The 21,955-nt window shown below is 41.9% G+C and overlaps 3 protein-coding genes across 6 annotated transcripts in view; all 3 read left to right on the top strand.

Moving 5' to 3' along the window:
* LOC117939773 (reticulon-3-B-like) overlaps nucleotides 1-1,405 on the top strand; it is a 5,971-nt gene extending 4,566 nt beyond the window's left edge. The window contains exons 4-6 of the mRNA XM_034865227.1: nucleotides 649-695; nucleotides 933-991; nucleotides 1,223-1,405. Coding sequence (XP_034721118.1) covers nucleotides 649-695; nucleotides 933-991; nucleotides 1,223-1,271 — 155 coding nt within the window. The 3' untranslated portion in view covers nucleotides 1,272-1,405. The remainder of the gene's footprint in view (nucleotides 1-648; nucleotides 696-932; nucleotides 992-1,222) is intronic.
* A 793-nt stretch (nucleotides 1,406-2,198) lies between these two features.
* Nucleotides 2,199-17,186, top strand: LOC117939771 (equilibrative nucleoside transporter 1-like). Of its 4 annotated transcripts, none has more exons than XM_034865223.1 (13): nucleotides 2,199-2,660; nucleotides 4,181-4,262; nucleotides 5,558-5,730; nucleotides 7,930-8,069; nucleotides 8,212-8,346; nucleotides 10,108-10,205; nucleotides 10,312-10,390; nucleotides 10,879-10,946; nucleotides 12,995-13,103; nucleotides 14,255-14,340; nucleotides 14,999-15,198; nucleotides 15,333-15,447; nucleotides 15,680-17,186. In XM_034865223.1, exons 1-12 carry the CDS (start codon nucleotides 2,635-2,637, stop codon nucleotides 15,442-15,444), a joined length of 1,308 nt encoding a protein of 435 aa, XP_034721114.1. In that variant the 5' UTR covers nucleotides 2,199-2,634; the 3' UTR covers nucleotides 15,445-15,447; nucleotides 15,680-17,186. The 4 variants fall into 4 exon arrangements, with proteins under 4 accessions (XP_034721114.1, XP_034721116.1, XP_034721113.1 ...); XM_034865225.1 differs by lacking the exon at nucleotides 15,680-17,186 and adding an exon at nucleotides 15,589-15,669; XM_034865222.1 differs by lacking the exon at nucleotides 15,680-17,186 and adding an exon at nucleotides 15,580-15,669 and having other exon boundaries at nucleotides 15,333-15,460.
* On the top strand, nucleotides 8,164-21,093 carry LOC117939772 (acylphosphatase-2-like). The gene is made up of 5 exons (XM_034865226.1): nucleotides 8,164-8,198; nucleotides 17,299-17,384; nucleotides 17,840-17,856; nucleotides 18,037-18,146; nucleotides 20,749-21,093. Exons 1-5 carry the CDS (start codon nucleotides 8,188-8,190, stop codon nucleotides 20,861-20,863), a joined length of 339 nt encoding a protein of 112 aa, XP_034721117.1. The 5' UTR covers nucleotides 8,164-8,187; the 3' UTR covers nucleotides 20,864-21,093.
* Nucleotides 21,094-21,955: the final 862 nt, after the last annotated feature.

Below are 21,955 nucleotides of genomic sequence, written 5' to 3'. Positions count from 1 at the left end.
TTATAAAATTGATCATTGACCTTTGGCCTAGGGTGCTCTGGTACCACGTACACTTATGAGCATTATGTTCGAACATGGTGTTTGTTATGGACAATCCTAGCACAGAATTTCAACAACAGACAACTATTCTGGTTTCCTCCCGCAGGTGGTGGGCCCATGGGCTGGAGAGAGAAGCGAAACGTAGCTTTTTTGGGCTGTGCCCGGCCGGGCTCCGTGGCAAACCCGGCCACCAGTTGCTCACTGACCAGCCCGCCGTCTGGGCCTGGCTCCAGACGGGGGCCCCGGGCTTCGTCCGGGAAGGGTCCCTCGAACCCTTCCTCGCTTTCTTATAGGATCTTTGAACCATTCTTTGTCTGGCCCCTCCCCTGAGACCACTTTGCCATGGGAGACCCTACCATGAACACAAAGTTCCAGACAACACAGCCCTCAGATTCATAGGGACACACAAACCTCTCCACCACGATAAGCTGATGGTTCCCTAACTAACCCCAACCAACCTGTTCTAACTAACCCAATCTAATCTGTTCTAACTAACCCAAACTAACCTCTTCTAACTAACCCTAACTAACATGTTAAATTTAACCCTAACCCTAACTAACCTGTTCTAACCAAGCCAAACTGACCCTGATCTTCTTCTCTTGTTTCCAGCGGACATTATTTTCTTCAGCACTCCGCTCCTCTACCAGAAGAAGAAGGTACAGCAAACAAGTCATTATTGTTTTTAACTGATCTTCTGTCAGCATTGTCTCCAACAGCGCTTATATATTATATATATTTACTACTATTTTTTATATATATATATATATATATTTACTATCTACTGTCTGTTTGCGTGTCTGTGTGTGTGTGTGTGTGTGTGTGTGTCTGTCTGTCTCTGTGTGTGTGTCTGTGTGTGTGTGTGTGTGTGTGTGTCTGTGTGTGTGTGTGTGTAGACACAGATTGATCAGTACACTGCACTGATCCGGTCCAGAGTGGAGGAGATGCTACAGAAGTAAATTCCCATCAGATCTGGTGGCGTTGGGGGTCTCACACAGTCTTGTGGTTGCAGGCTGTGGATTTAGCTCCTCCACCCTAATGGAGTGTGTCTCTGTGTGTGTATGTCTTTCTGTGATTGTGTGTGTGTCTGTTTGTGTGTGTGTTTCTCTGCGTGTGTGTGTCTGTCTGTTTGTATCTGTGTGTGTGTGTGTGTGTGTGTTTGTGTGTGTGTTTGTGTGTGTTTCAGGGTGCAGGACAGGTTACCTGGTGCTGTGAGAAGATCCAAAGCTGAGTGACCAGCTGACACCACACTGTGGTCTGATTGGTCCGTCTGTAAGCGAATCAGCTGCTGACTGATAAGAAAACTGCAGTGAAATTGAGTGTTTGTTTTATTCAATTTGTTTCTCGATATTAAAAGAAGAGTTCACATTATCTGCCCTCTCATGTCATATTTCTGTTTAGGGTTAGGGGTTAGGGTTAGACTTAACTACCCCTAACCCTCTCATGTCACATTACCTCCTGTTTAGGGTTAGGGGTTAGGGTTAGACATAACTAACTAACCACCAGTAAAGACTTATAAAATAAATACTTAATAAATAAATACTTTATGAAATAAAGACTTGTGATTTAAAGACTTCTGAAATAAAGACTTCAGATAACAAACCCTGTTTTTAGAGCAGAGGGAACGCACCGCGAAGCGAAGCCTCACCCTGTCCTTAAGGAGTCATAATCAGAAGATATTGATCAGCTGTTAATTATTGATTTACCATTGTAAAATATCTTTTTATTACAGATACTGACTCAAACTGCCATTGCTGCAGGACTTGTTCTGTCTGTAATTAGGTAGAGAGTGTGGAAGTACGGTGTACACACAGCTGTATTTCTGTGTGTACACAGTACTTCCATTCAGTACATACAGAGAAGTAGTGTGAAAACCCAACTCTCCAACGAGTCCAATCTGTATTAGATAGACAGAATGGAGGTACGGTGTACACACCGTGTGTACATCGTACTTCCATTCAGTACATACATAGAAGTACTGTGTTTGCTCTAGTTTTATGAAACCCAACTTTTTTTTAATCTTCATTCAAGTAACAGGAGACAAACTGTTTATTCCACCTCTGTGACATTTAATATCATGATTAATAAATCCTTTGTTTCCTTTGAGTCTGCCAAGAATTATTGAAAAGATTTTCTCCATGTGGCGCTGTTGTTATCACATCGTCTCCATCTAAACACGACCAAAGTCCACTGAACTGATATCAGAGGTCAAAGGTCAATGGCGGCTGAAAAACGGATTTTGCTGAAACGGCAGAAAGAAGAGACCAACCACAGGAGAGAGGAAGCAGGATTCTAAAAAACGTGACTGAGACAGGAAGAGGTGTTTCACAACTGACTGGACAGAAAGACGCAAAGAGACAGAATGCTATGAACAGGATGCCTGACAACTGACGAGTTAGAGAAAAACAGACAGAGAGAGAGAGAGAGAGACAGAGAGACAGAGAGAGAGACAGATAGAGGGAAACACAAAGAGAGAGAGACAGAGAGAGACAAAGAGAGAGCAGCTGGTTGTTAACGAGTTTCACATTCTGATTGACAACGAACACATCTACAAAACATCTGCAGAACTTCTCAATCTGATCAGCTGACCAGAGGAAAATGGCCGTCACCCCCCCGAGAGACAAGTGAGTCAAACCCACTTTTAACTGAATTTAATATTTTCAGCGTACATGTGATTACATTATGATACATTTGATCTATCTGAAATACATGATTTATGTGATTTATTGGTCCTTGAATGGTTTTCTGTGTGTCCTGCAGGATAGTGACCTCTACATTATCATATTTATGTGATTTATTGGTATAAACAAATAACTGGCCTTTAATAGTAAATATCTGCCTGTATGGGAATTTAACATAGGGGTATGTATACTTATGCCCCCTAATTTTAACATAGGGGGGTGTTTTCTTATATATATATATATATATATAGGCAACTTTGTTGTCGTCGTCGTCGTTGCGGTTCTCTCGGCCTCGCCGAACGCCTGCTACCGCCGCGGCGGCTTTGACGAGCGCGGCGTTGGCCTGCGTGAGAGGCAGATGCCGTCGTCTCTCGATGAGCGGAGTCACAAGCTTCTTCCCAGCTCCTCCTTTTGAGCCGCGCATCCACTCGGGCCTGAGCTCTCGCTCCAACACAAAGGCGTTGTAGGCGGACACGTCGAGGACGTTGTGTAACAGCGCGAGGGGCCAGCACGCCGCCTTCCAGTGGCAGCTGTATGTGCGAACGAGCATGTCCAGGTTGTCCACGCTTCCCTTGGTGTGGTTGTAGTGGAGGATGATGTCGGGTTTGGCTTGCCTGCCGGGGCCGACGCACGCATCCCCCGTGTGCAGCGTGCTTAGCAGCACCACGTTCCTGTGTCTCTTGGGCAAGTAGGACACCAGAATGGCGACGGGCGTGAAGGCAAACTTGGACGAGAAGACCACGCGGCCCTTGGTGGAGAGCAACGCCCCCGGCAGCTCAGGCTTGTTTTTGCGCATCGTGCCCACCACGGTGAGGCGCCGCTCGACGAGCAGCAGCTGGGACCGCGCGTCAGACAGGCAGACAGACAGGCAGGCAGACAGACAGGCAGCAAATTCGCACACGGTGATGAGCCATAATCGGACACGCCCACACACACACACATGCCCACAGACACACACACACACACCACCACCACCACCACTCATGGGGGCGGCTGTGGCCGTGGTAGAGCGGCTGCCTGCCAATCGGAAGGTTGGTGGTTTGATCCCCGCCCCTGCAGTCATTGTCGAAGTGTCCTTGGGCAAGACACTGAACCCCGAGTTGCCCCCGGTGCTGCGCATCGGAGTGTGAATGTGTGTGAATGTTTATCTGATGAGCAGGTGGCACCTTGTACGGCTGCCCCGGCCACAGTGTATGAATGTGTGTGAATGGTGAATGTTTCCTGTAGATGTAAAAGCGCTTTGAGCAGTTGTTAAGACTGGAAAAGCGCTATAAAAATACAGCACATTTACAGCACACACACACACACAGAGGACTAAACAGACAAGACTGACAGAAACCGCAGGGAGGGGAACAACTGGGAACACAAGAAAGGGATGATAGAGCGAAGCAAAACCTTAACAATAAGCTGCCGCTTTCAGAATAAAATGTTTATGGTTTTACTTTGAAAATGTCTTTCTGCAGGTATTTTGGTGTCTGGCTGATATTCTTCATGCTCGGTTTGGGAACGCTGCTGCCCTGGAACTTCTTCATGACGGCTACCATGGTATGACATCACTTCCTTTCTGTGCTTCACCTACACACCACCTTCTGCTCTAACCAGGCTTTTATTTTAAAGGATGGTGAATTATATTGAGTAAAAACTGAAACAGCAGTCCAGTGTAAGTGACTGTCCTGATACTGTATTAGATGATGCCAGCCTGTGTCAGGTAACGCATTTTTTCATTTAATTTCAGATATAGTGATATCTTAGTATGATATAACATATTAATGTGTCCCATGTGTGTTATTGAAGTGGTAACTCTGCGGCCGACTGCAGTTACTCGAGCATCGTTCCTCGTAAGAACATCTTTGAAGGACAATTCAACATGTTTACAGCCTGGGACAAGACAACCGTTTTAGTTTCTAAAGAAAAATTTCTGTTTTCACAACAACTGCATTTTTATATAATTCACCTGTTTAATTATTCTAAAGGAACAATATGTTATACTAGTGTTTAAAATTGTTACTGCTGTACAAATTAAAAACACTGGAGAGAGTCGTCTCTGGACAATAATTCATCAGCTTTTAAGTTGCGAACCGCTAAAAATACCAAACGCTAGCCCTAACCCAGCTACAGGCTCCAATTTAAAGTGTAATCCGCCATGTGAGCTCCCCGGTTTAGAGATAGCGCTACACTTCTTTAAGACCGTCACCCACTCGCCCGGCTGCTTGGGGTCTGCTGGGGGGGTTGGGCTGCTAACAGAAGCTGCCGTATGTTGGTCCCCACCAGCTACGGGGCGCTGGCTAGCTCCAAAAGCATATGATCCTGAATTCCATGTTGCTTCAAACTCACTAAGCCCCACCTCACGGGTTAGGGCTAACCCTAACCCTAAAGGAGGCAGAGGAATAGATAAACATCTGACACACAGAGCAAGAGAGAAAAGGAGAGGGACAGGAGTTAGCCAATGCTAATGGCTAAGCTAAAGTTGTTCTAACGAATGTGAGACCAGCAAGGCAAAAGAAGCTGTGAAGTTTAAATACGATCCAGGCAAATAGCCACTAAAGGCAAGAATAACAAAGAGTTGAGTACATGTCTGCTAGAGCACAAACTGGCATCTGTAACCCTGGGACACTGGAGGTGAGACAATACTTATCGTAAACAGCAGCACGTCCAACAACGTAGCCAACCAATCATTCAATATGTCTGTCCCAAACTGACGGTCAGTGAAGTATCTACGGATCGATTTTAGGAACCAATGGGCGCAGAGCTGAGAGCCACACACAGGAAGTCAGCCAACGTGTTGTTGTTTGAGTCTCAATAGAAACCGAATAACAAAATAGTTGTGTCTGTGTCTTTAGTACTTCACCAGCCGTCTAAAGGACTCGTCATTGGTTGAATATTCAGCCAATCAGACGGAAGCAGAAGGTGAGCATCGCAGCCTTCTGGAGGCTAAATTCAACAACGTGATGACGCTGTGCGCTATGCTGCCGCTGCTCCTTTGCACCTGCCTTAACTCCTTCCTGCACTCACTGTGAGTACTGCAACACAACACCAACAACACACCAAAACCAATGAAGAAGAGTCCAACATCACACATAAATCAACAAGGAAGGATGAATCAGAGGGTGATTTAGTCCTGGGGGACATTTGACAAGACATTGAGATTGTTGGGTAGGTCCGAGATAACCTTTAGGGGGATCCAGCACCGGTTTCAACAGCCAATAGAAAGGTCAGCTGGTCAAGTCAATTCAATTCAATTCAATTTTATTTATAGTATCAATTCATAACAAGAGTTATCTCAAGACTTTATACAGATAGACCACACTCCAGAATTTACAAGGACAGTCAGCAACAGACTATAGAAATAAAATGATCAATACTCCCTTTTATTTCCATGTTACAAACTGTCAGCCGGTAGCTCGATGAGCAGCGTGTGAGGTGGAGAGCGACTGAACAGAAATAAAACCTGTTCATCTCTACTGGAAATGCAGCTCTCAATCCTCATTCATAGTTAAATGATATCCAGCTACAAGACGTCAGAATGGCCGTACAGTGAGGCTTTCTATGCAGATATAAAACGTCTCCTCTTATTGGTAAGAAGCTTCCAGAAGGCTGTGGACCGGAGTCTACAGTTTACACTCGTCTTGGCCAGAATCTTTGGTTTGAACTGGACTTTCCATGTCCTGAAAAAAGACATCCTGTGTGATACATGCTGCTATCGTTAGTTTTTTCTGAGTGATAAAATGCTGCTATCTTTAGTTTGTTCTGTGGGATACATGCTGCTATCTTTAGTTTGTTCTGAGTGATACATGCTGCTATCTTTAGTTTGTTCTGATTGATACATGCTGCTATCTTTAGTTTGTTCTGATTGATACATGTTGCAATCTTTAGTTTGTTCTTAGTGATACATGCTGCTATCTTTAATTTGTTCTGATTGATACATGCTGCTATCTTTAGTTTGTTCTGATTGATACATGTTGCTATCTTTAGTTTGTTCTGAGTGATACATGCTGCTATCTGTAGTTTGTTCTGTGTGATACATGTTGCTATCTTTACAGTTTGTTCTGGGTGATACATGCTGCTATCTTTAGTTTGTTCTATGTGATATATGTTGCTATCTTTACAGTTTGTTCTGTGTGACACATGTTGCTGTCTTTAGTTTGTTCTGTGTGATACATGTTGCTATCTTTAGTTTGTTCTGAGTGATACATGCTGCTATCTCTACAGTTTTTTCCATGTGATACATGTTGCTATCTTTAGTCTGTTCTGTGTGATACATGTTGCTATCTTTAGTTTGTTCTGTGTGATAAATGTTGCTATCTTTAGTTTGTTCTGTTTGATACTTGTTGCCGTCTTTAGTTTGTTCTGTGTGATACATATTGCTATCTTTACAGTTTGTTCTGTATGATACGCAAGAAACACGCTACCAACACACAAGAAACATGCTACCAACACACAACCAACAAACGAGCAACAAGCTATCCACACACGCAGCAAGCTACCAACACACAAGCAACATGCTACCAACACACAAGCAACATGCTACCAACACACATGCAACAAGCTACCAACACACAAGCAACATGCTACTAACACACAAGCAACACGCTACCAACACCCAAGCAACATGCTACCAACACATAAGCAACACCCATCAACACGCTACCAACACACAAGCAACACGCTACCAACACACAAGCCACATGTTACCAACATACAAGCAACACGCTACCAACAAGCTACCAACCCACAAGCAACACGCTACCAACATGTTACCAACACACAAGCAACACGCTACCAACAGGCAACCAACACACAAGTACCGGAAAGGACATGAGTCAGATATGCTTACCCCAACACGCCAGCATGTCAACATGTCAGCAAGTCAACATGTCAGTACGTCAACACGCCAGCACGTCAGCACGTCAGCACGTCAACACATCAACACGTCAGAACGTCAACACGTCAGCACATCAGCACATCACACACAAATAACACTCTACCAACACACAAGCAACACGCTACCAACACACAAACAACATGCTACCAACATGTTACCAACACACAAGTACCGGAAACAGACATGAGTCAAAAACGATTACCACAACACGCCAGCATGTCAACACATCAGAACGTCAACACGTAACCCCATCAACATGTCAGCACATCAACACGTCAAAGCGTCAACATGGAACAATGCAGCCAATGGTTGAACTTCTGTCTATGTCAGTATTTCTCAGCGTCTGCGAGTGATGGGTAGCCTGCTCATCATCATGGTTGTCTTCATGGCAACCGCTGTCATCGTCAAAGTTCCTCTCCAGCCGCTGCCCTTCTTCTGTGTTACCATGGTGAAGATCATCATCATCAACTGTGAGTCTAAGCCTGAGTCTGTTTGTCTGCGGACAAATCAGTCTCTCTGTCTGTCTGTTGATCAGTCTCTCTGTCTGTCTGTTGATCTCTCTGCCTGACTGTTTATCTGTCTGTCTGCATGTGTCTGTTGATGTGTCTGTAGCGTTCGGAGCGGTCCTCCAGGGCAGTCTGTTTGGGATGGCTGGCTTGCTGCCAGCTTCATATACAACTCCCATCATGAGCGGTCAGGGACTTGCTGGAAGCTTTGCTGCCTTCGCCATGATCTGCGCCATTGCAAGTAAATCATAACTTTAATAAAAACAATAATAATAATAATAACAATGATTATAATAATTTATTTCTTTCATCAATACTATAATATATACATATCTATATATAGGGATTGAAAGTTTAGACAACCCAGGTAAAAATGTGTATTAATGTGCATAAAGAAGAAAGAAAAAATGGAAAAAATCTCCAAAAGGCCTCAAATGACAGATTAGACATTCATATAATCTGTCACAAAAAGTTTGAATTTATTTCATCATCAGCTTTTTCACAGATGGCATCAAGGTAGCTCCAAAATTTGCTGAAATGTTATTGGATCTATTTTTTCTTCTACTCGTGAAATGTTCCCCCCATGCTTAACAACTGGACAAAGGTTCTTTTCATTAAATTCTGTGCCCTTTCTTCTCCAAAAATACCTGTGTTCATTTTGGCCAAAAAGGTATTTTTTAATCTCATTGGCCCACAGAACTTGTTCCCACAATGCATCAGGCTTGTCTATATGTTAATGATTTTTGTGCTGAGGACGTAGAGGAGGTTTTCTACGGATGACTCTTCCATGAAGTCCTTGTTTGTACAAGTATCTCTTTATAGTGGACTGGTGTACCAGCTCCAGTGTCTCCAGGTCTTTCTGGTGGATCAGGGGGGTCTAACGGGGTTTCTGGACCTGCTTTTCTCACAGTCCTACGAGCGGTTCTGTCTGATATTTTTCTTGGTCTTCCAGATCTTTAACTTCCACGGTTCCTGATGACGGCCATTTCTTAATTCCATTCCCAACAGAGGAGATCGGCGTCTGAAAATGCTTTGCTATCTTCTTCATCTTCTCCTGCTTTGCTGTCTACTTCTTCTTCTCCTGCTTTGCTATCTTCTTCTTCTCCTGCTTTGGGAGCGTCAACTGTTTTCAGTTTCAGTTTCCTAGACAACTGCTCAGAAATTGACATGGTGCTGATTGTTGGGGGGGGGGGGGGGGGGGGGGGGGGGGGGGGGGGGTCAGATGAGTCTAAGAATTTTTGCCAAACTTTTGCAGATGCCATTTTTTTGTTTTCTGTTATTTTGAAAGTGTAAATGATGAAATAAAATTTAACTTTTTGTGACAGATTATATGAATGTCTAACCTCTCATTTGATGCCTTTTGGAGATTTTTCGTCTTTTCTTGGTTAGATTCAGGAACAGTTTCTAGACAGGCCATCTCTCTGATGAACAGCTGATTACTGACCCACAGTGTCAGGTTCGATTCTTGTCAATAACCCAGTAACACGGTCTCTACAGCACCTGTTCACTGGTTCCACATTTATTTAGTATTTAGTGATCCTTCCCATATCTCACTTATTATTCATTATTCATTCATCATTCTCATTTCCTATTTCAGAACTGTTCATAATGTTCATACTGTTCATATTGTAATATAAGAACTTAACATTATTTATCCCAGTACCCTTTGCACCATGTTCCACATTTAAATAATTTTTATTGGACTCTTCATTGCACCCATCTCTACATTGTTTCTGTTTAGAGTATGTTAATATTAGTCTGTATATATTGTTTTTTTGTCGGTTTGTTTTGAATGTGTAAGCACATTGTGAGCAACTATGCTTCCTCGTATGTGTCTTCATACCTGGTCAATAAAGCTGATTCTGATTCAGATCTATGCACATCAATACACATTTTTACCTGGGGGGACCAAACTTTCAAGCCCCACTGTGTTAGGGTTAGGCTTGGGGTTAAAATGGGATAATAATAGTTGTTAGTAACTATAACTCCCCCCCCCCATCAGGTGGCTCAGAGCTCCATGATGCAGCGTTCGGTTACTTTATCACAGCCTGTGTCGTTATTCTTCTGTCAGTCATCTCCTACATCTTGCTGCCTAGACTGGTAACACACACACAAACACACACAAAGCACACACAGAAACACACACATACACACATAGAGACACAGGGACACACACGTATTTGAGGTTGTGTGTGTGTGTTTTCAGGAGTTTTTCCAGTTTTATCAACAGAGAAGCAGGAACCCGAATCCAGAAGAAGAGAACTCTGTAAATCTGATGAAGAGCGGTATGAACACGTTGACACTCAACTATATATTAGACAGACAGACACACACACACACACACACACACACACACACACACACACACACACACACACACACACACACACACACACACACACACACACACACACACACACACACACACACACAGACAGACAGACAGACAGACAGACAGACAGACACACACAACTTCATATTTAAGGATTTCATCGACCTCATGTTGACAGTTTTAATCGTTTCATTTCATTCAGTTTTATAAAATTAAAAAATTCTGAAGTCAAATCTTTTCTTTTATTGACTTTCAATTTCAAATTAATCTTCTTCTTCTTCTTCTCCTCTTCTTTTTCCTCTTCTTGTTCTTGTTCTTGTCCTTCTTCTTCTTCTTCTTCTTCTCTTCCTCTCTTCCTCTTCTTCTTCTTCCTTTTCTTCTACTTCTCCTTCTTCTCTTCTTCTTCTTCTTCTTCTTCTTCTTCTTCTTCTTCTTCTTCAGAGAGTAAAGGTGAAGCAGTTGATGCGAACACACAGCAGGACGTCTCCATGATGAAAATCTTTAAGAAGGTCAGAGACAGATTTTTTTATAATCTTCTTTTATTGGTGATGCCTTTCTCCAAGAGAATTGATCCGTTATTTAACTTAACCACTAGATGTGCAAAACAAGTAACCATGCCGACTACCATCACAACTCCCTGACATACAGGCAGGAATCCATCATGGGACTGGTTCTCTTAAATGTTGAAACTGGTAGTTTGACTGGCAGAATGTGTGTTGTTGTTGACAGGAGACACATTTACCTTTAATATTTGTATTATATGATATAATACAGTATAATATCATACACGACAAATGCAACTAGGGACTATTTTAACTATGGATGAACGTGTAGATTGTTTCCTGAATGAATGGATGAGTAGTTATGTCTCTAAAATGAGGATTAGTGTCCCCCAAAGCCCACGGTGACGTCCTCAAATGTGTTGTTGTGTCAACTCAAAGATATTCAGTTTGACTCGTTGTCAACTCAAAGATATTCAGTTTGACTCAATATCAACTTAAAGATATTCAGTTTAACTCGAAATCAACTCAAAGCTATTCAGTTTGAATCAATATAAACTCAAAGATATTCAGTTTGACTTGATTGCAGAATCATAATCAGAATCAGAATCAGCATTATTTCCCAGGTATGACATAAGAGTATACACACGAGGAATTTGACTTAGGTTTGAGCAAGCCTCCGAGTGGCAGCTATGGAACAGCGCCACCACACGCTTTCTCGAAAAGAAACAATGCAGACAAAACATAATATACAATACAACATCACAACATAATGAACAAGACAACACACAGGTCATGCGGACACATGAAGGAATTTTTTGAGGTGGCATTGAGAGGGAGCGAGAAACACAATAAATCGAGGCAGACAGACGGATATGGGGCGGGATGGGGGGGAGTGTATGGTGTGTCTGTGAGATAATGAGTTATGTGTGCGAAAGTGAGTGTCAGACTGTCTATGTTGTTAAAAGCTCAGTTCATCGGCGTGACCTTGAAGAGATAACCAGAGCACAGGACGAGATAGAAGGCCAGCTGTAAGATGATTTCCCGCTTGGTTGAAGGGTGGTGGGGAGGGGGGGGGAGGAGAGTTGATCAGTTTCAGTCCAATTTAGGTTGACCCGGTGGAATTTGTTCGAATCAATCTCCATCACTCAATTGTTACTGACCTCAGCGACATGCGAGCATCCAGTTCACGTAGTGATTTTTGCAGTCCATCTACCTTTTCTGCCAGACCGGTGGCCACACGAAGCAACTCCACCGACTGGGCCCTGATGGTGTCAATCCCCTTCTGCGCTTCCAGGGTCCGGTCTGAGATGTTGCGAGACAGTACACAGGACTGGTCGGCCCTCAGATGTAAAACCTTCATCCTCTCAACCACTCTATGTAGATACTCTTTAAGTTCCCCAGACAGCCTTTTGGGTGAATTTTCTGGCGGCTGTCTTACCAATTTTCCGACAGGTCAGCGAGACCCCAAGGCCGATGATCAGGAGCCCCACCAACAGAATTACAATTATCCAAATGTCTTCAACGTCTTCCACAGTGAGGACGTCCAGGAATCGCGTGCATAGCCTGCAGGGAACGTTCCATTCGGACATGACGTCTCCCCCGGAGAAGCATGTTTGGGTGAAAAAATCCTGTGAATTGCGCTGAGTGAAAAGTTAATCAATTCCAATGTCGAATGTTACAGGAAAACAGCAGGCAGGGGACACAGAGAAAAGAGAAAAGTTCCACAAGACAAGGTAGACAGACTGGGAAGGAGCCAAGCTAAGTAGGGAGAGGTGGAAAAACATGTCTGCGCTCGCCAGAAGCAGGAAGAGGAGAGGATCAGCTCAAAGATATTCAGTTTGACTCGATATCAACTCAACGATTTTCAGTTTGATTCAATACAATCAGGAAAGAGCTGGAAATTACTTCACAATTAATCAATTATCTTAAAAGGCAGCGAGTAATCGCAATCGGTTGAGTAATCTTTGCAGCTCTACTATAAAATGAAATATATTTATCGTATAAAATTTGTTTAGATATATGTTTGTCCCTGACTGCTGACCTTTGACCATCAGATCTGGCTTCTGGCTGTGTCTGTCTGTTTCACCTTCACCGTCACCATCGGCACGTTTCCCGCCATAACCTCCGACACCAGATCCACGCTTGGTGACAGAGACTCCTGGGGTGAGGCGGCACTTCTGCTCCATTCATATATGTGGTTTATATCACTCTGTCAGTAGTTTATAAGTTTAAATTTTCTAATTATTTTCAGTGATTCCTCTCTCAGCTTCTTCCGTTCAGCAGCGTCTCGTATCAAATGAAGTCAGATTTAATATTCTTTTGTTTCCTTTCTTGTCTTTAAAGCTTCTTTATTAAGAATGAGTGGATTCATCCTACCTTCATAGTTTATTATCATATCTACCTTCATAGTTTATTATTATTATATCTACCTTCATAGTTTATTATCATATATACCTTCATATTTTATCATATCTACCTTCATTTTTTGAATTCATGGTCAATAAACCTCATCTATAGGCAATTTTACCTACTGTTTGAGCTAGAAAAGCAGAAATTATGAATTATTTAGACTAAAATTAAAGGAATGGATATTGATGGATAATCAGACTGGAATGTGTCAACTTTTACTCAATACTATTTCAAAAACACTTCTATTAGTTTCCAAATGCTATAAAATTGAGTAAGACACCACAAAATTAATGAAAGTAGAGATTTGTACTTGGCAAAGAGCGTTGTGTGAAATCAATCATGTTATTTTGGGAAATTAAAACGAACATTGATATAGGAAAATAAGTCAATTTCACCCAAGGACAACAGGAGGGTTAAAGTTTATTTAATAAAACTTTGTGGATAACATTGTCTTAGCTGTGGCTTTCTCATTCTACCTCTACCTTCATAGTTAAACACTTGTTACGCTGAATGAAGGAAGACCCAAAAGCAGAATGCGGCAGGCAGGTATCAAAGGATTCCAGAGGAAGTCTTTATTGAACAGTCCAAGAAAAAACACAGCAAGCAGGAAGAGTCCAAGAGCAAGAGAAATCCAAAAGGACACTGAGGGGAACACAAGACAAGACCAACAAAATGAGACCGGAGAGAAAACTGAGGCACCAGCACAAGACCAAAAGAGAAAAAAGAATCCAAACAAAACCCCCAAACCACAAAAACACTCCTTTGTATGCAAGAACACTACTGACACCTAGTGGCCTCAGGTTCAAATACCACTAATCATCACACCTAGGGTAAACGTCATCAAAGCGTATCTGGTCTCAGTCATCGGTTTTCCTGTCTTTAACCTGTGACTGTTTTTCCAACAGAGCGGTACTTTATTCCTGTCAGCTGTTTTCTGCTCTTTAACCTGTGTGACTGGGCTGGCCGGAGCCTAACGGCCGCCTGTATGTGGGTAAGTTTAATATGAATACAATTATACACTAGATAATTAGGACTGTTAAACAGTAGGATAACTAATAAAGTGAGGCTTGACCTAGTCTAATCTGTGCATGGTATGCTTGGTGCGTTAAACGTAGGCCAAGCCAGGCTGAGGAGAAGAGACTAGGTCGAGTCAGGCTGAAGAGGTGGGACTAGGTTGAGCCAGGCTGAGGAGGAGAAACTATGTTGAATCAGGCTGAGGAGGAGAGACTAGGTCGAGTAGGGTGAGGAGGAGAGACTAAGTTGAGTCAGGCTTAGGAGGAGAGACTAGGTCAACCAAGCTGAGGAGGAGAGACTAGGTTGACCAAGCTGAGGAGGAGAGACTAGGTTGAGTCAGGCTGAGGAGGAGAGACTAGGTCGACCAAGCTGAGGAGGAGAGACTAGGTTGAGTCAGGCTGAGGAGGAGAGACTAGGTCGACCAAGCTGACGAGGAGAGACTAGGTTGAGTCAGTCTGAGGAGGAGAGACTATTAATCCTTATCCTGGGTTTTGTGCAATGCCCTTGGTTGTAAGCCCAGAAAGGACAATCTGGTACTTCACATGTTTATCATGTTGTTTCTTTCCCTCTTCATGTTGTATGACTTATGTATGTATTGATTAATGAAATAATATATCAGTTGTCTCTGTTTCCAGCCTGGAAAGGACAGTCTCGTACTTCCCGTGGCCATTGTGTGTCGTCTCGGCTTCCTACCCCTCTTCATGTTGTGTAACGTTCAGCCTCGTCTACACCTGCCCGTCTTTTTCAGTCACGACGGCTGGTTCATCTTCTTCATGATCCTTTTCGCCTTCAGTAATGGCTACCTGGCCAGCCTCTGCATGTGCTTTGGTCCAAAGTAAGAAAGAAAAACCCAACAAATACACCAAACATGACAAGAAATGATCAACTTGATAATAACTGTTAAATTACAAATGAAATTTATGTTTTAATTACTTAATAATAACTAATAAAACCCTCTGGCTTATTCAGGAATGTTCTGCCTCATGAAGCAGAAACAGCTGGAGCCATCATGGCTTTCTTTCTGTCTCTGGGTTTGGCTTTAGGAGCCGCTCTGTCCTTCCTCTTCAGAGCAATGGTTTAACTGGACGAACTGGAAATTACATCTGAATCACTGGACTAACTGGAAACTACATCTATATTACTGGACTAACTGGAAACTACATCTATATTACTGGACAAACTGGATACTACATCTGTATTACTGGACGAACTGGATACTACATCTGTATTACTGGACGAACTGGAAAACTACATCTGTATTACTGGACGAACTGGAAACTACATCTATATTACTGGACAAACTGGAAACTACATCTGTATTACTGGACGAACTGGAAAACTACATCTTTATTACTGGACGAACTGGAAATTACATCTGAATCACTGGACTAACTGGAAACTACATCTGTATTACTGGACGAACTGGAAACTACATCTGTATTACTGGACGAACTGGACACTACATCTATATTACTGGACCAACTGGAAACTAAATCTGAATTACTGGACGAACTGGAAACTACATCTATATTACTGGACTAACTGGAAACTACATCTATATTACTGGACGAACTGGAAACTACATCTGTATTACTGGACAAACTGGAAACTACATCTGTTTTACTGTAAGAACTGGAAAATACAACTGTATTACTGGACAAACTGGAAACTACATCTGTATTACTGGACAAACTGGAAACTACATCTGTATTACTGTAAGAACTGGAAAATACAACTGTATTACTGGACTAACTGGAAACTACATATGTATCACTGGACTAAGTGGAAACTACATCTGTATTACTGGACTAACTGGAAGACAAACATTCTGCTTGTTACTGGTCCGACTGGGAGGGTTTAGGGTGCAGGGTTAGCTACAGATGACTGGGAGGGATTAGGGTGCAGGGTTAGCTACAGCTGACTGGGAGGGATTAGGGTGCAGGGTTAGCTAAAGCTGACTGGGAGGGATTAGGGTGCAGGGTTAGCTTCAGCTGACTGGGAGGGATTAGGGTGCAGGGTTAGCTACAGCTGATTTGCAGGGTTTAGGGTTTAGAGTTAGCTACAGCTGACTGTCAGAACCTCGCATGTTAATGTGTTATAAATAGCTTTTTAATCAAAGTCTGCAGAACACTGCAGTTCATAGCCGTGTAAAACAAGTGCAACATTCCCTTATTTTTTCATTATTTCTAATTTGTTTGAAATACGTACTAACACTTCTTTAACCCAAAACATCGTTTTTTTCTTAATCTAAACATTTATTGGTGACTGTTCCACGAGTGCTCCGGTTCTGGAAACATTTGCTGGAAACTGTTGCTGGAGTTACCTTACCATGGAAAAAAACGTATCCTCTTATAGTTTATATAACATCACAATATTATACAGTAATGCCTTTTTAATATCAACTGTTTGTCTGCAGACCGAAGCCATCAGAAGACTCCCGTTGTTCTATTGGTTTAATATTAATTTCAGAATCTGTTGCACTTTTTGGGTTCTTGGATGAATGAAACAGTGTGAAAAGTAAAGAAAATGCTGGATTAAGAAAGAGCTGTACTGTACATAAGTAAACGGTATATATATATACACATGTCATATGATATTATACTGAAGCTCATTGTGTTTCCTTTCTTTCCTAATATCTGATTGTATATGTTATAAGTGCAATAGAAACACAAATGAATTAGAGTTATGAAAGAGAAAATGTCATCAAAAAGACCCAAACGTGTACTTTACTTTTCACATTAAACTGTCTAAAGTACAAGTTGAATTTTTATTTATCACTTTCAGTTCAACTGTAAGGCTTTCAATTTAAAAGATGTTACATGAAGCTGCCATGGATCCTGATGTTCTATTTCTGACAGTCGTGTCAGATATCAGAGATAAAAATAAAAGCAAGCTGAGCACAGTCAAGCTGAAGGTGGACGAGTATGTTTCTCTCTGTGCTTTTACTTTGTCTCTTTAACGTCATTATGTCTGAAAACAAACTGATTTCCTTGGATTTTGAGATTTTTGGTAATGTGCAGGGTAGGTGTATGCATGAAGTCTTATAAACTGTAAAAATGGTTCTTTCTCGGTCAGTGTAGATTAGTGGAAGATTCAATGAAATACTCTCTAAGCGTGCCAAATGAATACATATTCCTGAGATTGTCAGATGTAGGTTTTCAATTTTCAATTTGAATTTTATTTTTAGTATCAATTCATAACAAGCGTTATCTCCAGACATTTTACAGATAGAGCAGGTCTAGACCACACTCCAGAACCTACAAGGACCCTACAGTTCTAGTAGTTTCCTCCAGAGCAAGCAGCAGTGCGTTTTGTATATAGATGATTAAAATCATATTGCAGAAATGTGACATCACTGCAGCTTTGATTTTAAAAAGAAGCCCTTCAGTATGACTATCAACTGCACAATTGTATGCTCATTATGCCATTTTTATTCATAGCATTATTCCTAATGAGGTGTTTTTGTCTGTTTTCAGGTGTTTGCTTCAGAATGGTGAGCTTCATCTTTAACTTCTCTCAGTTCACATTAATATATTAATATTCCTGTTACTGACTCTTATCCTGATAAACTGTATGTCACAATGATATAATGTTAAGAAAGTGAATCTTTTGAAACATAATGAATGTTGAAAGAGGAAATACAGATTGATTCTGTGAAGACTCTGTCTGCCAGTACACAGAGGATCATGGCCAGAGTCTGGGACTGAGCGGCTGGGTGAAGAACACCAGGCAGGGAACCGTGATTGGTCAAATCCAGGGACCTCAAGACAAAGTCAATGAGATGTAAGTGCAAACTGAGCGGTCAGTGAAAACATGCCTCCACATGCTGCAAAACATTGCAAATTGTTCATTTCAACGCAAGCACAATGCCTTTGGAGTACGGTTTAGGTAACACGGACAAGTGAGAGAAGTAAAGCCCAAAGCTAATCCAAACCGTTTGTTACACTGTTCTGAGGAGCCACATCACAGTTCTGAGCTTTGGGGTTTGAGACATGCATGATGTAACCGGACCTGTGATAGGTACAGCAGACAGCACTATTAATAAATGGATGGTTGTGTTGTTACCTTGTAACCCTAACTCTATTACATAAAGGTAGGTTTCTGTCCATGCTGTAGCCGCAGGATGATGGATATATTTTGATTATAATGCTCTGCTGGTCATACTCGGGATGATAGGCTAGGCATTGTGTACCTTTCTCATGACTCTTCCAGTGATAATGCTCGCTTAGTCTAAGCCCGTCATTTTTTTATTACTGTAGTGTCCCCCAGTCTATGAAACCAAACCTTTACAGTGACAGACATGAATCAGTAATGTGTTTCAATTATAGTCTCTGTTACGGATGATAATCCACATATCACATCAGCAAAAAATGTAATTAAAACTTCTCAACATTCAGTTCCTGAGAAAACACATTACATTCCATGTCATTTAGCTGAATAACATTTGCTATAGATGCCAGAGGCCGCATCACTCTGGAACAACCAGGGGCCATCACCCCCACCAAACACCTTAGAGTACCTTCTTGTAACTTGGTCAATAATGAGGACCACAGCGTAGGTTGTACCGAGTGGTAGCTTTAATCCTAAAATGTGGACAGGTAAGAACCAGCAGTTTGTTTTAGAACCCTGAACTAGCACCCTCTTCAAGCTAGTGAAACATAACACACAGTAGGTGATTACACATAATTATGAGAGCTCCAACTGAAGACCACTAACATCATCAGTCTTACTGGTATCACCTACCCATACAGAGAGGAAAACAAGTATTTGAATACCCTGCTATTTTGAAAGTTCTCCCCCTTAGAAATCATGGAGAGTCTGATGTCCTCGTAGGTGCATGTCCACTGTGAGAGACATAATCTAAAAAAACATCCAGAAATCACAATGTATGATTTTTTAAACTATTTATTTGTATGATACAGCTGCAAATAAGTATTTGAACACCTGAAAAAATCAATGTTAATATTTGGCCCAGTAGCCTTTGTTTCCAACGTTTCCTGTAGTTCTTCACCAGGTTTGACACACTGCAGAAGGGATTTTGGCCCAGTCCTCCACACAGATCTTCTCTAGACCAGTCAGGTTTCTGGGCTGGAGTTTGAGCTCCCTCCAAAGATTCTCTATTGGGTTTAGCTCTGGAGACTGGCTAGACCCCACAAACCTTGATCTGCTTCTTCCAGAGCCCCCCCTTGGTTCTCCTGGCTGTGGTCTTCGGGTCATGTCATGTCATGTTGGAAGACCCAGCCTCGACCCATCTTCAATGCTCTAACTGAGGGAAGGAGGTTGGTCCCCAAAATCTCCCAATACATGGACCCGGTCCTCCTCTCCTTAATACAGTGCAGTCGCCCTGTCCCATGTGCAGAAAAACACCCCCAAAGCACCCATGCTTCACAGTAGGGATGGTGGTCTTGGGATGGTCCTCCTCATTCTTCTTCCTCCTAACACGGTTAGTGGAATTAGGACCAAAAAGTTCTATTTTGGTCTCAGCAGACCACATGACTTTCTCCCATGACTCCTCTGGATCATCCAAATGGTCGTTGGCAAACTTAAGAAGGGCCCTGACATGTGCTGGTTTAAGCAGGGGAACCTTCCGGGCCATGCATGATTTCACGCATGACGTCTTAGTGTTTTACAAACAGTAACCTTGGAAACGGTGGTCCCAGCTCTTTTCCGTTAATGGACCAGCTTCTCCAGTGTAGTTCTGGGCTGATTTCTCACCTTTCTTAGGATCATTGAGACCCCCCGAGGTGAGATCCTGCATGGAGACCCAGTCCGAGGGAGATGGACAGTCATGTTTAGCTACTTCAATTTTCTAATGATTGCTCCGACAGTGTACCTTTTTTAACCAACCTGCTTGGACATGTCCCCGGAGCCCTTTCCAGCCTTGTGGAGGTGGACAATTTAGTCTTTATTGTCGTTGGACAGCTCTTTGGTCTTGGCCATGTTAGTAGTTGAATTCGTACAGATTGTATGGGGTAGACAGGTGTTTTTATGCAGCTAACGATCTCAAACAGGTGCATCTAATTTAGGATAATAAATGGAGTGGGGGGGGGGACATTTAGAAGACAGACTAGGTCTTTGAGGGTCAAAATTCTAGCTGATAGACAGGTGTTCAAATACTTATTTGCAGCTGTATCATACAAATAATTAGTTAAAAATCATACATTGTGATTTCTGGACGTTTTTTTGGATTATGTCTCTCACAGTGGACATGCACCTACGAGGACAATTTCAGACCCTCCATGATTTCTAAGTGGGAGAACTTGCAAAATAGCAGGGTGTTCAAATACTTTTTTTCCTCAATGTACCTCCCCCTCTCATGACTTTGTTAATGATCATCAGGGCAAAAAGGTATATACACATTTCTTCTTCTTTGTGTGTTTTTCAGGAAAGTCTGGCTGAAGAGCGTCGGCAGTCCAAGCTCCCGAATCGACCGAGCAGTCTTCTCCAACGAGAAAGACATTTCTAAACTGGAAATCCACGGTTTCTCCACCCGCTACTGAGCATGCCCATACACCGCTGACAGGGTTAGGGGGAAGAAGATTTATTTATTTATTGCACCATCCATTACTATCCATCTCCATGCAGAACCTGAACCTCATTGAGATCTTTAGGGTGTCTAGTGTCTGATGTAGAAGTACAAAGTCTCTGAGCTTAATTCCATCTTAAATTACATTCAACTATGGAGGCTCGAACCGATTGCCATCCAAATAGTAAAAACCCTTTTCCCAGATTTGTGTGATTTTCTTTTTCTAATTAGATTATGTATATGCTAAGTGGATCTGGTTCAAATAGTTTGCAGTTCCATTTCAATTTTAATTCAATTTTATTTATATTATTATATTATATTTACTTCAATTCATAGTTCCATCAACATACTGTAATAATATACACAATCAATGGAATTTTAGATTGCCATGACATTGAGATTTGAAAACATTCTTATATTTTGATTTCACACCCATGTAGGTGCAGAAAAATATCCCCATTGCGTTTGGCTGTCACCAAGTGATCCTGCAGATTTGTATTCTCCCTGAACGCTCCGGTGATCTTCTAAGTTTCCTGTGTTAAGAACTGGAAATGGTTTTAACCACCTTAACCTCAGGTTGAACACTTGATTTTGAAAATTTTGTGATGAAAGATAAAGGAGAATCCAGAATAAGGGCTTTCTGGGTGTATATGCTCTGACACATTTCCAAGAAAATACGTGCAGTACCCACTAGTGGTCACAACTGAAAACAACATGTTAGTAGGTTGCAGAAAGTCTGATCTCAAAGTCCAGATTCCGTGAAATGTGAGCAGTTCCAATTTAACTAAACCAGCATAGGTGTTCCTCAGATGATAGCTGGTTTTGAAAGAAAAGCATGTGTCTTCTAAAAAGAAAGTGTTCATTCACAAGTGATTTAGGCTTGATTGAATTATTGTCGTTGTTTAAGGTGGTTAAAAATCATCATAGTACTTTCTAGAGTGAGTCCAGACACCCCAGATATGTAATGTATGTATGTGTGTATACATTCATACCTCTTGAAAATCACTTGAAAATATATGATTTTCTCGCCTAAATTTTTACCCTTAAAAAAGTGCTGCAGTTTCCA

The sequence above is a fragment of the Etheostoma cragini genome, unplaced genomic scaffold (assembly GCF_013103735.1).
Source record: "Etheostoma cragini isolate CJK2018 unplaced genomic scaffold, CSU_Ecrag_1.0 ScbMSFa_1075, whole genome shotgun sequence".
NCBI lineage: Eukaryota > Metazoa > Chordata > Actinopteri > Perciformes > Percidae > Etheostoma > Etheostoma cragini.
Note: the sequence above shows the minus strand (reverse complement) of the source record. Positions and strands in the feature narration are given on the sequence as shown.